We start from the raw sequence: 15,951 nt of genomic DNA on the forward strand, positions 1-15,951 counted from the left end.
ATTACTTAAATGTCAAATGGTTTAAATTGTATCACCTTGCTCTCATGTAAAATTAAAAACTAACAGTTTAGATTTACTATGTGAAAAATAGACCTACCCAGAGCAGAAACACGTTGTAACAAAGGTTATAGCTTTCATCACTGAGTTAAAAAAAAAAATCAATAGTTATTATGTCCATCTATATTTTTCATGATAGACTCAATCCTCCTTGGCATCGAAAATATGTGTTGTTAAAAGTTTTGGATAGATATTCAGCTATTCTTCAAAGAAAGTTTTTTTTTGTGTTTTAGCTGTTCTGTGCTGTAGGGGTTGTTGTGCTGCATTGCAGCTCCATGTTATATCACACTCACCTGTGTGCTTCACCGCATTCACTGTAGCCATGGCCTGGTTCACACCAAGCATACTGGACTGCATCTCAGCCTTACAAATCTTGATCTCATATGACATCAGGCCATGGCTACATCAGGCTTCTTTTCATGTTCTTCAACAAAGTTTAATGTTGCAGATTGTGTTGAAGGTCAGTTGTTGTTGTTGTTGTTGTTTCCTGGACAACGTCCATAAAGTTTGACATTATGCAGTGTCCTTTACACTGTCTGAGTTGTCACAGAAACTGATTTCCACCAATACATGTTCATAAGAGGAAATTCCCTAGAAATATGCGATTGCTGAAAGGGGTACAATTTGTAATCCTGACATTTATGTGATTTTGCAAAGGTTTACATGTGATTAATCTGATTTCAGATACATTTTATGATATAGACTGCTTTCATCATGTCATATCATGTCTGAATCATTCTGATATTTAGGCACACCCACATATCAAGAATTGTAATGGATCACTGAGTGCTGGAATGATGTATATGTTGATGTCCTGAACCTCATAATTTGTTAAAAGATGGATTACTATTGCTACGGTGCTTTTCCATGTCTACCATTTCAGTGCAAAATATTTTGTTTTGACTACACTTTTGCTTTTTGTAGCAAAAGCTAAATAGCTTAAACTGATGTTCTGTTACTGATAGCAATAATCTAGTGTTGTCATTCTCCCCCCTTGAGAGGCTTGTGTTTTGTATTTGCCATGACAATAAGATGAAGTGGATGACCCTTTTCAGCACAAATAGTTTGGTCCTGGTCATTACTGGTTTGTGAATATAGCCGTAATTTTGTTTTCCTAGACGGCTATTAATTGTGAGTTTCAGTGAAATACCTGATTCATTGGTTTGCTTCGTTAAAAGGGATTTTTTAAGACATTAATGTTTAGTTCTGGCAGCTGTTCACTTCTTTTTGTGCCACACTATCATGTTCTCTTTGGAAAAAGGCAGTTGTTGAAATTGAAAGTTATGGAAATTGAAAACTACTTTCTCTAATTCTATAACAATTCTAAAACTGCTTTCTCTAACAGAAATGCATTGGTATGTTACCTTTGAAGCTTGGCCACAAAGGTCACATTGGTAATACTAGTAGCTCCTAAAAAATCAAATCCATGTCATGTAGGTATTTCTGAAATTAACAGTAATCTTACACATTAGCCATACCAATACCAAAACCGCCCTCTCTTTGTCACTGCTGGCATTGTGGCCTTGCAGGACAAGGTCTCATTAATCACTGATAACGTGTTTAGTTCTGCTCTGTTGCTCTGTTTTCTGTCAGACTCTTGTGTTAATTGTACACACATTTTGAATGTTTTGTAGATGTTATTTTTTCTGTTATAGTTCAGAGCACTGAGTAGGCCTACTCCTAAATACTTCAGTCCTTTTGTAGGAACAACTTAATGTTTCCATTGTGCGTTGACACCAATATAGAGTCCAAAATATGTTGTGCATTTAAACAATCATTAGAAACCTTTCATACATTCATCAAAGCACTTTACTGCTTTTGTGTGGCATTGTGAAATGATATGGAAATGGTTGAAAATCAGTATTATGTCACTGCAAATGTTGAACTGTAGACTGTAAATTTGATTTCATATTATGGGTGAGTTGCTGTCTCAAAGTGTTCTCTTTTATAATCACATTTTATTAACATATTTTATTTTGTCAATGTTATGGAGTGTGCCCAATGGTTTCTTTTTTGTACAGTGTTCTTTCTCATCTATTCTGAATATAAACTTGTACAATACAGAAAGAAAAAATGGAATCAAGTCGTTCATTCATCCCCTCACAGCGGGCTGGTGGCTAACCAAGTGCAATTTCAGGGATGTAATTGTGCAAACTCGCCACTATGGGGCGCCCTAGTCCTCTGGCTTGGCCCATGATTGATTGATTGATTGATTGGTTTATTTATAAAAAATAAAAAAAAAGCCAACAAATGTTACACATTGTGGTTGATAAAACGCAAGGATCCTAGGTTCAGTTGTCGTGCTGGCCGATAAGGCCTACATAGCACAAAACAAATGGAACTGTTACATTTATTTATACACAAACGTAATCCATTCATTAGGGTAGGTGTTGCTGTAGTGGCCTATTGTTGTTTGTAGTTAGGCTATCTCTAAATAGGATGAGACAATAGAGAGCCTTGTACGCTGTATAAAATATATGAATTGCTTTAATACAGTTTTTCTCAGTCGCTTTGGTGCTTTTCTCACATCACTATTAACATTTGCACAGCAGTTAGTGCAATTCTCAAAACAATTAGTGCAAACTGCAAAACCTAGTGGATGACCTGCAAAAGCACGTCACTTGCTCAAAATGGATAGTCCATTCCTCAAAAGCAGGTATTCATGTCAATGAAACTGTCAGTGTCATCAAAATGAGAAGTCTTGACACCATCGTTTATGAACAAGGTAGTCAAAAGGCTTTGTCATGTTTTCATTATGACAGTTCTCTCAGTGTTTTCCAATGCAAAAAAAGGTCAGAACCGGTGACACTACCTGAACATGCTCAAGACAGCACTATACAGTACTTGTACAGCCATTTGAAAACTACAGTAAAGTTACACATTGCTGTAGTTAGTTGAGTAAGTGAGTACAAGACACTGAATACGTACTGTATGCTCTTTACAATTCTACAGCATTGTGACAGAATTTGATAACTAGTTCAACAATTTGTATGTAATGACTCAAGCAATGAAATGAAGACTATTAGTTTTACTGGGAACGACTATTCAGCATTCATAAGGATAGTTCATTTTGACTGACATGACATAAGCAGCGGCGCCGGAACGAGTTTGAAAGTGGGGGTCCAAAAAAAATAAAAAAAAAGCTGGCTGGGTTCCCCGAGACAATTTTAAAAAATTTCCAGAGGCCAACTATTCACGCACGTTTTCACGTGGGATATTACGATATAAGATAGTCTAATAATAATTTTAAAAATAGTCTAACAAAAATTGTCATTAGGTGCTGTGTAGTGATTTCGGGTGGTTTCATTCAAGCTGATTAGACTGCAAGTAGCGTCTTTTTACGCACAGTGATTTAGTTTAGGCTACAAATTCTAAATGAATAATCTGCTAAAATAAACTGCGCCTGATATTGACAGACACAGACACACCAGCATAACCTGAATTTCCATTTAAGGAATAAAGGAGGTAGTCTATAGCCGACAATAATAATGATCACAATCTCCATTTTCTGTCCTGTACACGCAGCCTTGTCAATGACTGTGATGAAAAGATCTGCACGTAACCTACAGTACTTGCTACATTTTGAACGTTAGCGTAAAAGGTCCCCCGGTAACCTGTCACTGTTTATCCCCGTAAGAAAACGACACTAGAATTAGTTACCCAATTGTGCCTGTTCCCTTTGTGTTTGACTGTAATCATGTTATACATTAATTAGTGATTAAAATGACCTTTCTGCGCTCCATATCTGTAACACGAACTGATCTGACCTGACTTGACCCGAGTTTACGTGTAAGCCTGTCTGTGCCTGTCAGCACTCATGATTCTACAACTTTTTACTGCATTGCCATGAACAAAGTAAAGTCAAAAAAGGTGATCTTTGTCGAACAAATTGGGATGCAATGTGAGCCTTGAATTGAATGCCATGCAGGAATTTTCTAGGATCTCAAAACCGGATTATGAACATTCTTTGCCATAGAGAAACACACAATAGCGTTGGATTAACATGCTTTGCCACAAAAAACAGAGAAAAACGTGAGGTAAGTCGAGCTATATGAAGTTATTATTTTGCTGTCACTTCGTCTGTTTTATAACCCAGAAGGATGTACTTGGTATCAAATGATAGCTCTGTGTCTCCTCTTTCATCTGATACCCTTGCCATATCTATGGGTTCACGGGTTTCAAACGAGAGTAATGGGTGCGCAGGTGAACGCAGAGACTGTAAATATGATGCAATTTGATTTAATTTCATGATTTTTTTAATCTTCATACTTTAACGTACAGACAAGTGCGTGATCTCGTTGGAAAGCCTCACTTCTGCTCTGTCACGCAATAAAGGCTTCTCGCTGCTAGTTGCGGACCAATGTAACAGAGAAGAAATGGTGTGTTTTTTGACGCACTTTGCGCCAATCGGCTTCGAAAGGGTTAAAATCTCACGTATCCCCTGGAGTGCCTTCACGTGCCCCCATTTGGGAACCACTGGGCGATGCCGTGTCGGTGTTGTGGTCAACAACTGCACTGAGAATTGTATGAAAGCAACTTATACATGTCCAAAAGTATTTGCAATTTGTTCAGAGGAAGGAGAAATTGCTACTATGATGTGCACAAATGACTAAATGTTGTGGAGGTTGAACTAATAGTTATGAGAATTTTAAAGCACCAAAGCGACTGAGAAAAACTGTAATAAATATGGGACATTTAATGCATTTTCCGCAACAAGTCGCCTTCTAGACAGGTAGATGAGGCATCAATCAGCGGTGGATGATCACAGAGTCGTGTATCTATCAACTACGAAAATCAGTGCATCATCTTGCATGTTTCGTTTAATTTGTTCTTTCTTTTTCACATTACTGCAGTTGCATATGTCGTAGAAGTATGTTTCCCTGATTTCAACAAAAGCGAGTGAAACACCACCAAATTGGAAAATAATATATCGATAGATCTGCCCTCTATTACTTCTGCCTGACAGTCTTCTCTGTGCTCGTGCGGAAGTACTGACGTGTTCGCAGGGGGGACTGCACGAGCGTTAGCTGGCTAGCTAGTTAGGTAGAGCCTGGGCAGAGCCGAGTGACACAGCGGCAGCACCGGGTAAGAGAAAGGTATCCCGTGACATGAAATGCTATGTAGGTTCTCTATGCGCATCTGAACTGGTGGATGTTGAGTTCTTTGAGATATATATGTATGGAACTTGTCTAAACGACGGTCAACCGCTCCATAGGTATTGTAAAAGAGCCCATCTCAAATCGCTAATGTTACAGCCGTATCGAAATACGTTCCGATGTTGGCCGGAAGTGAGTTGTCCAGTTTTCCCGTTTGGCACTGGTTGTTGTAGTTTTTTTTATACTGTGTATAAACAACAACAGGTTAGATAGTCTTCTAAAAAGAACTACACCTACCATGTTTGTCGTCGAATAAATCAACCGTTTGGACTCATCAGTCCATTACGGGAAGCATAGTTAAATATCTTGATTTTTCAATAACTTGGAATTTCATATGGGTTATCTTAAAACGGCATCTTCTCACGGTGGATTTGACAAGTAGCCCGGTGCTCAAGAAGACAAGAGAGTTGATTTTGTATAGCTCGCTAGGTCCCCTTATGCTAATGTCAGCTAGTTAGCAAAGCTACATTTGTTTAACACTTCTACTTGGTATGAAGCTACAGGCTATCCTTGGGACAAATGTTCTTAATGCATTCGGGTTAAGGTAACGTTAGTGTAGACTACAAGACGAACAAGCTGATTGTGAGGCTGATTTACTTGGACAAAGGGTCTGGTGTTCGTAGTGCTGGAACTGCTATAGCTATATATTTACCATGGCGAGTACACTTTAAAGGGATAGCAGCTATCATGACACGGTCTCGCATTCCATACATCTAGCTAGCTGTTAGCGCGCTACCTAATTAGCTTAGCTAACCACAGTAGATAGCTACTTCCTTGTTCATTCAGCTAGCTAGTTGAGGCCGGGTACGTCCATTACAACCAGCAGCCTAGTTTGTGACGAAAATATTGAACCCTTGCTCGGCTTGTGGTGTCAGAGTGCCTGCTGGTGTTATCTGTTCTGGCATAAGGTCAGAGTTCCTCTCGTCTACTTGTCTTTTTGTGCCTTCACTTTTTCAGTATCACAATCGTTAGTGACCCAATCTAACAAAATAATGACATTAACTATACTTGATTGCGGTGTCGGTACGAAAGAGAGTAGCGCTTGATAAGCCACTTGATATGGCATAGAGCTAACATGTCCCTTGGTATTATGGGCTAGGCTATGTCACTCGTTACATAATGTAACGTTAGTTCTGGTTTTATGTATATTACGAGTGCTCCCTAATCATCACATATCAAAGGTATTAAGGCATTGAAGGTCATCTTGTAACGTATAGTGAGACGTTCACCGAGTGAAAACAATGAAAAGTACTCGTGTTGTCTCAGCACCCCATTACAAGACGTCTGCGTGTCAGTCACGTAAAATATTCAGGTTGTAGGCTGAACTGTTTGTGCTGTAATGTAACTCTTCCTAAAGCCTATCCTAGAATGGCATGACCGGTTTCTCATCACCTAGGTATTGTGAAAATCGATAGATTCATGTTGCATGATGTTGTTCCGTCCTTCTGTTCCTATCTAAATAGTAATGTGATGATGGAACCTAATGGATGCATGGAATGTGTAGGTGTGTGGACTAATGAATCTTCAGGTCTTACAGGGATGTCTTCCTGTAATTGGGACTGCCCCAAAAACTGTCTGGTCTCAACTCTCTGAAAGCTTGTCCTCTGAAGTAGTGTGAGTAAAAGTTTCTGTGCCTCACAGACAGAATGTCAGAAGGAGACAGCGTCGGTGAATCGATCCATGGGAAACCGTCAACGGTTGGACGCTTTTTCACGAGACTTGGCCAGGTAAGACAAGGAAGACTCAAACAAGTTAGGCCTCTGACTTTTGCCCTCTCTTTCAGGCCTACACTCTAGAGCAGCCTTTCTCAAACTTCTTTGACCTGAGGTTTGTTCATGTTAGACTGTGGGATACAAGGGCCTACTCACATGCCCCCCCTCGCACCCCTGACCTAGTCTACAGATGAATGTATTAAATTATTATAATCATTATTATTAGGGTATTGCTGTTGTTGTACACATGTGCACATGATATTAGTAAAGCAGTCAATGTTTTCAATGCAGACATTGTTAACAAAAAAACCCTCAATGAAAACATGCACACCAGAGGACTGCTTCACTAATGTGAAACTGCCAACGCAACTACAATGGTGTTATTGCGTCACTCAGCATGGTTGCTTAATGCTATGGATGATATGGGTGGACATTGCTCTGGAAAATTTTCCTCATGCAAGTATCATACACTGGTAGGCAAATGGAGAAAATATCTTTACATGTTTTTGTTGAAATTCATTTGAATGTTTGAAGACCGAAACACATCATCTTTTTTGTATGGTCAAGGACGAAGCAGATGGATATAAACCACTGACCTGGAAATGTTTATTCAAAAGGAAGAATAATTAGGCCAATCAGGCTATATTCAAATCTGACTACTCAATGCTATACAGTGGATTATCCAGTCTTTTTGCTGTGTTTATGGACAGTTGCAGAAATCCACTTCGCTGTATCAAATATTGTTACTGTATTCTTGTATCCTATCCACCATTATCTGTGCAGCTCAAGTGGTTTCGGTTTCTCTCACGCAGACGCGCAAACACATTGAATGAGCACTCATACCACTTCACCCTAATATTAGGCATCTAGGTAATGACACCAAATTATTTCCAATAATGGAATGGCTGTTAAAAAAAATAGAACAGGTGAACAGACAGATTCTTCAAGTCTAACTTCAGCTGCAGTATCAAACTATAATGCTTCCCAGTATGGGACATTCACACACTACTAAATGCACCATGTTCTGGAACAACCATTTTCTTCGTGAAAATCGGCCAATTCCGGTCACCAACCAATCAATCAATCGGTGCATCTCTACATTTATAATGTAGTTTCAGTGTGGTAATCACTATTCTTATTCAGTGGTGGTCGTGAGGTTAAACCGTTTTTGTTTTTGTTTTCATTTGTAGTTTTTTTTGTTGTTTACAGGGGAAATTTGTTGTCCCAGTCTGTACAGAGCCTCATATACTTGTAGATACACATAACACAGGCATATTGACAATAACCTATTGTGTACATACTTACTACAAACACAATATTCTGCTCACATCCCCTCCTGCACCACCTACATACACATGCACATACACATACACTTAACAGTTAGGCTACTGCTTTATTGCTGCTGTTGATGCTATATCTGAGGGCACAAAGCTTGTGCCATAGTGGTTGCTTCCTAAGTCAGAATGGGGGTCCCTGGGTCACATAAGTTGAAAACCTCTGCTAGATTACTGGTGTTTGTTATCCTGTTCAGTCATGTTGTTCTAATATGCTGTCCCCATGTTGACTCTGTGTTTTCCAGGTCTATCAGTCATGGTTGGATAAGTCAACGCCATTCGCTGTTGTGCGGTGGGGCGCCACACTCTTACTAACTGCCATCTACATGATCAGAGTGTATATTCTACAGGTACAATATAGGCAACCGTTCTGCTTTCTTGTCATCCAGTGTCCCATCATGGTTAGGTATCTGTGGTTAAAATAAGAGCATTGTGTATGTCAGTTGTATGCTTTGTTCAGCCGCAGGGCATAGTAACATAGTTAAAGTAAAGACCTTTATTGTCATATGCACTTTACAAAGACACTCATTTGTCATATTGTTGTTATTAGTGTTATTATTATCAGTATTTTTTTTTTAAAGGATAAGGAGAAATGGAAAACATTGTATACATTGTACATGCTTTAAAGACCTGCATTATGTTAAATATACATATAAATATAATTTACACGCACACAATGTCAATAGTAACAATTATACAAAATAACAATTCGGTTCATTTTTGGTACAGTAAGCCTGTAGGTAATGCTAGCTAAAATTCGCTGACAATATTGCTGATGCGCAACGGGAAAAGTATTTTGAAAAGGTGTCACACATTTTTTTGGCATTAACTGACTGAACTAACACATGGTCTGGCACTTAAAATGTTTGTGTGGGATCTCAAATTTGAACATGTTCCCCACGCAAAAAAAGCCTACTGCTGATTACTGTTAAAGACATTCGGTACACATCTGTATTGAACCGAATGTCCTGTACCTAAACGGTTCGGTACGAATATGTGTACATTTACACTAGGGCTGCTCGGTTATGGCAAAAATCATAATCACAATTACAGATTATTCATTTGGAGGGGGCTATTTTCAACACATATTGTGTAACAAATAAAAACACAGAGATGTGTTAAAAACAACGCAAGTTGTGTTGCTTTCAACACATTCATTTTAAGAGTGTAATGTTATCCTCATGCACTAGTAGAAGCTAATAGACAAGCTGTAACATGCTGATTTCAAAAACTAGGCATGTTCTAACGTTAATTAGGACGCCTCGACTGACAGTGATAATACCAAACTTAGCAGAGAATGTGCTAGTTACAATTTTGGCGTGGTTCATGATGCTACTAACTGCAGGAGCACACACATGGTTCCCAAAACTTAGTGGCCTGTGCACAGAGCGGAGGGGTGTCGAGTGAAGCAGCGTTAATCAGTGCGCTGAGAGTTGAAATTGTATGTATTTCCAAAAAACCTATTTCTTCACAGAATGTGGCAAAACAATTGTTTTTTTTCTCGATTTTACTATTTTTGTGATTGTTTGGAGCCAAAAAAATTTAAATTCGATTAATTGCACAGCCCTACTTTACACCCCTAGTAATAATGTTACCTTTTATTCAGTATTTTTAAAGAAATTTGTATTTATATATATATATATTTGTATATTATATTTTAATGTTGTATTGAATGTATTAGCAAACATCTCTGCCTTTTATAATAATGTTTATTGAGATGACAGTCACTAACTTTGTTCTCCTCCTCTGGATTTTGTCCTCAGGGATGGTACATAGTCACATATGCTCTGGGCATCTATCACCTCAACCTGTTCATTGCTTTCCTGTCGCCAAAAGTGGACCCGTCTCTGCTTGATGACGGAGGTGAGTCAGCCAACCGATGAGAGACATCTTTTTTGCTAATGCTCTGGGTGCCAAGACACTCATAGAGCAAGCTCTTGTCCAGACATCTGGGCTCCCAACCAAAAGTGCTATCCAAATAAATACGTCGTTAATAAGACGTCTGTTCACTTTCGTTGTGTTTTCTACCAATGTCATCTCTTTGCCGTAAAACAATGGTGTGTGTGTGAGATCCTGGAGAGCGATCTTTTTGCCAGGACAAGTTAAAGACTTTGGAAAGCTTTCTCCATTTCAACACTCGTTGCTCACACCATGGCTTTGTAAGTTCATTTGGTAGAGACGTGCAGTAGACATGTAGGAGAGGTAGCAAGTTGTGTCCCCATGCGGTGAGTGAGTGTTGCCTTCGTGACCTCATCTGACCTTATCCTATGTGGTTGTCCCCTAGACGAGGGTCCGGCGTTGCCCACCAAGCAGAATGAGGAGTTCCGGCCTTTTATTAGGAGACTACCTGAATTCAAGTTCTGGTGAGTATGCATGACATTTTTATTGTAACCGGAGGGTTGCTGGTTCGGACCCTGACCAGTAGGCACGGCTGATGTGCCCTTGAGCAAGGCACCTAACCCCTCACTGCTCCCCGAGCGCCGCTGTTGATGCAGGCAGCTCACTGCGCCGGGATTAGTGTGTGCTTCACCTCACTGTGTGCACACTGTGTGCTGTGTGTTTCACTAATTCACGGATTGGGTTAAATGCAGAGACCAAATTTCCCTCACAGGATTAAAAGAATATATATACTATACTATACTATACTATACTATACTAGCCCACCTCTACTCTCTATGTACTGTATGTGAGTGATGTGAGTGTTCTGACTTTCTCATAAATAATCATATCTATCCTACCCGTGTGTGTGTGTGTGTGTGTGTAAAAAGCACTGTGGACATCTGAGCCTAAAAGACAATGCTTCAATACTTTATTTTTATTTTGGTCTCCTGCTAACTTGTTTATCTTAGTTTCTGCAATTTTTAATGACATTCTATAATTAGTCACGCTGCTGAGTTGCTGAGGTGTTAAGTTATTCTGATTGAATTGGTCTTGTTCTGTTTGTCTTGATTGATGTAAGTAAACTGATGACTGATTTACTTGTCAACAAAAGTTCTGAACAACCCTGCTATGTGCTGGTGAAGTGTTTGTTTGTAAGAGTCCTGGTACCCTACCCTGCTTGATGTTTACTAGCATTTTTTCTCCGGTCTTTTTCCTCTTCAGGCATTCTGCAACAAAAGGCATCGTCATTGCAATGATTTGCACGTTCTTTGAAGCCTTCAACGTGCCAGTGTTCTGGCCTATACTGGTTATGTACTTCATCATGCTCTTTTGTATCACCATGAAGAGGCAGATCAAGGTTTGTTCGTGCTTTCCTCCTCACTGAACTTTCATACATATGTGCGCTCTCCACGGCAAAAGCAGACCTTGCCATTTTGTCCAACCACCACAACTTTTCCGCAAATTTGATCAGTCATCATAGTTTCCTAAGAAATGTCACCAATCAGATCAGAACCTGGCTCAACATTTTGTGCCAGATGTCACCACACTCACTTACTTGTTTGGTGAAGATATAGACATGTGCAACACCTCACATATTGCCCGAGCCTACCAACAAAATTTACTGCTGAAGACATGCACATTTGTTTTGCTGATATGTCTTCAATCGTTAAAGCTACTCAACCATTCAGATTTAAAAAGTTAAGCTCGTTGAATACATTGTTACCCTTACTCTTGCATGGACCTTGATAAAGTATATGCTGCGGTATTCCTAAAACATGATTATTCCCAATTGTAAGTAATGAGACAGGGGTTGAAGTTAAACGGTATTGCAGCTTTATTGTTCTTAACAAATTCTACCGTACTCGAAGCCTGCGGAAACTTACTTCTCTTCACAATTCTACAACAGAACAAAGCAACCACTCCCCTTTCTCGTGTGTAGCTACACCATACAGAAGTGACGTCACAAGAATTTTAGTCATTCCATACTGGTTTCAGTTTTTGATATGTTTTTTGACCGTTTTGTTCTCAATGCAAGTTCGAGTTCGAAAACACATTCTTCATCCCTATCTCAAATCAGCAACTTGCAACTTCCAACTGGTTTTGTCGTTGAGGGGGCAACACAACCCACAACACTGCCTTTATTTGGTGCAAATCTCCTTTACTTTCTTTTGTTAGGCTATAGTCCGCGATTCACATTACTAGGCTATCACCGCAAGTGCATAGTGCATAATGTTTTCAGCCAAGATTTGCTTTAATCCAATTTCGTTACTACCAGTCGTTGCTTTTTTCCTGCGTGAAATCGCGATTGAGTGCGCATCTAATGTAACAGCGCGGTCTCCACGGAGACATCCACTCTCCATGTTTCATTTTTGCTGTTGTTGTGAGCGAGCTAATAGGCTACGCTACGATATGGGAAAAACTTTCAATACGATCAGCTACAGAAATGAATGGGTTTTCCTTAGCCTGTGCTACACCTTTCCACGAAGTTGTGCGAAAATTGTAGTTTTTGAGATGTTAACAAACATGCGTAGCACATAGAAGCTATTGATAGCACATGCCACTGACGTCTATAAAAACAATATATTTATGGAATAAAACTAGACAGGTACCTCGGATTAGCATTGCTGTTTATTGTTAAACTGCATTTTTTTGCAGCCAGCGGAGGGCATTTAGCCTACTATGCGTCCGGACAATATTGTGTGTCTCCCCTAATTCTGAAGCAGTAGCTCCACTAAATGAAGAGGAAACACTGAGAAGAAAGTTACTGTTTTAAATAGGCTACATCAATACAATATATAATATGTGAAGTGAAACTGGACGGGCCATAATAACCTCTGACTAGTTTTAGGCTACTTATTGTTAAATTGCAATGTGAGTGGCAGCCAGCAGGGGAGGATACGTCGGCAGGATTATTTAAAAAGCAACTACAATTACATTGTGCGTCTGCCCTGATTCTGATACTGTGGCGGTATTATTTAAACCGTGGCTGGCCGCCATGCTAAAATAAATGTAGAGGAAACACTGCTGTTACTGCGTTGCTGATAGTGGTGGTGGTGGTGATGATGTGTACTTTCATCATGTAGCCCCTGAGAATGCATGTGTTGTGGATCTATTTCATCTATTTCTTTGAGATGCCACTGGATGGGTTTTTTGAATGTTTCTAACTTTGTTTTTGTGTTTGTTTGTTTCCTCTACAGCATATGGTCAAGTACAGATACCTGCCCTTCACTCACGGAAAGAGAACATACAGAGGCAAGGAAGACACAGGGAAACCATTTGCTAGTTAAAATCACCCAACATCCCAGGTCCCCCACCTGTAATTAAACTAATTGATGAGGAATGGTGCGTAAAAGGGGTCGGAGAAGGGTTTTGTTTTATTTTCTTTTGTTCATATATATATATATTTCTTTTTTTATGAACCGTGTAAATGGGAGGGAAAAGAGTTTTGATCCATGCTGACAGTGTTTAGTTATGGACAGCCCCTCTGATTGGGCGAGACCATCACGCTGCGTTTTGATTGACTGTGGGCCATAAAGGATTTTTCTTTTTCCTGGGTTTTCTGCGGGCTGCTCTGGGGTATGCTCTGTACCTATTTGGGTAGTGGTTGTTTGGGATGGTGTGGAGGGGTGGCTGGGGGTGTCTTTGCCTTCTGACCCTGCGGGGTGGTAAGTATTTACTAATGTAGTTGGGGGACGCTAGGTATTCTGCAGTTTCCTAGTTCCCAGTCATTAAGATCACCCCCTCAACACTTTCCACTCTTCCTTTCCCCCCTCACCCACTAGATTTATAAACCTTACGGGTTCTACTTAAGGTCCACAACATCCAGTGGTAAAGGTGCTTGCAGCTGTCATAGAAACCCTATCTTCATCAGAATGGAAGTTCTTAAGTTCTAGAACTTGATTTGTTAGACATCCACCGAGCTTCATGACTCTGTGTCTGCCTCATCAATTCTGTTGTGGATCCACCTGTTAGCCAGTAAACCAGCAAACTGTCTCAATGAAAATTCCTTCAGATCTCACTGCAGTAACTTTGCCTTGTGGGTGGAAGAGGATCTTTGGGTGTGGAAAGCACTAGTGCTTCATACTTTTATTTGAAAACAATGTCACATGCCTATATATATATATATATATATATATATATATATATATATATATATATATATATATATATATATATATATATATATATATATATATATATATATATATATATATATATATATATTAAATGAATGCTTGTGTGTAGATGAAGGCTCTTGGGAAATGTAGTCTAACACCCTTAGCAGTATTTGAATGTGTATATATGTTTTGTTTTGTTTGCTCCCCCACCACCTCCTTTACAGTTGTAGTGTGTAATGCACAACCCAAGCGCTCTCCCTCCTCCCTTTCAGTCCACTTTAATTTAGATGTGATGGTGAAGAGATGGATTAGAAGAACAAAAAGAATAAATGATTAAAAGAAGGATTCATTCCAATGCATTGTACAATGTTAACCCACTGTAGTTCTGTTTGTATGAATATGTGACAAAGAGTTTAATCATTCCAAACAAAAATGTTGTTTCTTGTCTCTCTTCTCTTGCAGAGGAAACATGAACATTGAGTGGTTTATTATTACAAATGGACGGAGTGGGTTGAAACCTTTTTTTTTTTTTTTTTTTTTTTTTTTTTTTTTTTTGGAAGGGGGGGGGATGTTGGTATGGGACTTGTGAGCTGAGGATCGCATTCTAACAGCTAATGTAGATTTTTTTTAAAAAACCACAGTTTTCCTGGAGGAGAGAAAAAAAATAATCAACACTGTAGTTAAGGATCAAAGCATTTTTCCTCTGCTAGTACATCATGTTTTTAAGGGTTGTTTTCAGGATTTATACATACATATATTTTAAAGATTTTTTTTTCTTAAGACATGCTGTTTTCCAAGTGTTAAATCAACTGTGTCATATTAAACCAATCAAAACAAAATGAAAAAAAAAAAAACATTGGATACAGGATTTGTAAATTGTTTCTCATGGAAGAAATTGCATGTGTTTGGTTTTCTTGTGCCGTTGACCAGAACCAGAAAAAAAAAAAGATTTTAATAACTCTAAAATGTAATTTTTATCACTCCAAATGCTATTAAAACAATGGTGTCTCCTCATTCCAGAGCACTCTTCATTTAGACTGGGAGCTTAAAACATTCCGTCACCATAAGTTAATGTTCAAACCAACTGCAGGAAAGCCAGCTTTGCAAAAACCACATATGCCATAAATGTGGCTCAGAGGCTGCATGCAGCATTGAGTCAACAAAAAGGCATTGTTTGCTGTCAATGTTATAAAGTGTTGGGTGCTCCTGACCACCTTTGAGGAATGGCAGAGACTGCAGTTCATAGAGCTTACATGCAGTCAGTGTTTTGAATATTTACACAAATTTACTGTAGAACTGCACAATGCTTGCTCCTTAATTATTCTAAAAGTATTTTTTCATTTTACAAATCTTACAATCTCAAAGGCCCAAGTAGCAGTGCTTCGCCTGAATGAGAATATAGCTCCAAGTATGTAGAGCATATGCTCAGAAAATCTCCCAAAATGTTGGCTTGTTCCTTTACAGTTTGGCATTGTAGGGTACCACAACATAAAAATTAGGTTTTTTAAACAGTGCAACATGAATTGTGTTAAAATTACAGATAAAACTACATGTAACAAGCTACCAGTTGTTGATTAACAAAAACAACTTGTATGGAAAGAGAGTTGTGTATATTCTACTCCTTTGTACCACATATTCCCCATGCTGACATGGAGATGTGATGGAGAGTGTGAGGCTGCAGGCAGGAATGCAT

The 15,951-nt window shown here is 39.0% G+C and overlaps 2 protein-coding genes across 6 annotated transcripts in view; both read left to right on the forward strand.

The window, feature by feature from the left end:
* Positions 1–2,077, forward strand: part of tp73 (tumor protein p73) — a 36,671-nt gene extending 34,594 nt beyond the window's left edge. Inside the window, 1 exon segment of the mRNA XM_048240691.1 lies at positions 1–2,077. This exon segment is cut by the window's left edge and continues 1,144 nt beyond it. The gene's annotated coding sequence lies outside the window, so the exon portion shown is untranslated.
* Positions 2,078–5,043: 2,966 nt separating this feature from the next.
* On the forward strand, positions 5,044–15,272 carry rer1 (retention in endoplasmic reticulum sorting receptor 1). Of its 5 annotated transcripts, none has more exons than XR_007193439.1 (8): positions 5,044–5,142; positions 6,855–6,940; positions 8,505–8,609; positions 10,023–10,122; positions 10,544–10,622; positions 11,362–11,497; positions 13,338–13,482; positions 14,721–15,272. XR_007193439.1 is itself a non-coding variant. In XM_048241984.1 (8 exons), exons 2-8 carry the CDS (start codon positions 6,860–6,862, stop codon positions 14,729–14,731), a joined length of 567 nt encoding a protein of 188 aa, XP_048097941.1. In that variant the 5' UTR covers positions 5,044–5,142; positions 6,855–6,859; the 3' UTR covers positions 14,732–15,272. The 5 variants fall into 5 exon arrangements, 2 of the variants coding, with proteins under 2 accessions (XP_048097941.1, XP_048097939.1); XM_048241984.1 differs by having other exon boundaries at positions 13,338–13,392; XR_007193440.1 differs by having other exon boundaries at positions 5,064–5,153.
* The last annotated feature ends 679 nt before the right edge of the window (positions 15,273–15,951 follow it).

The sequence above is a fragment of the Alosa alosa genome, chromosome 4, assembly GCF_017589495.1.
Source record: "Alosa alosa isolate M-15738 ecotype Scorff River chromosome 4, AALO_Geno_1.1, whole genome shotgun sequence".
NCBI lineage: Eukaryota > Metazoa > Chordata > Actinopteri > Clupeiformes > Clupeidae > Alosa > Alosa alosa.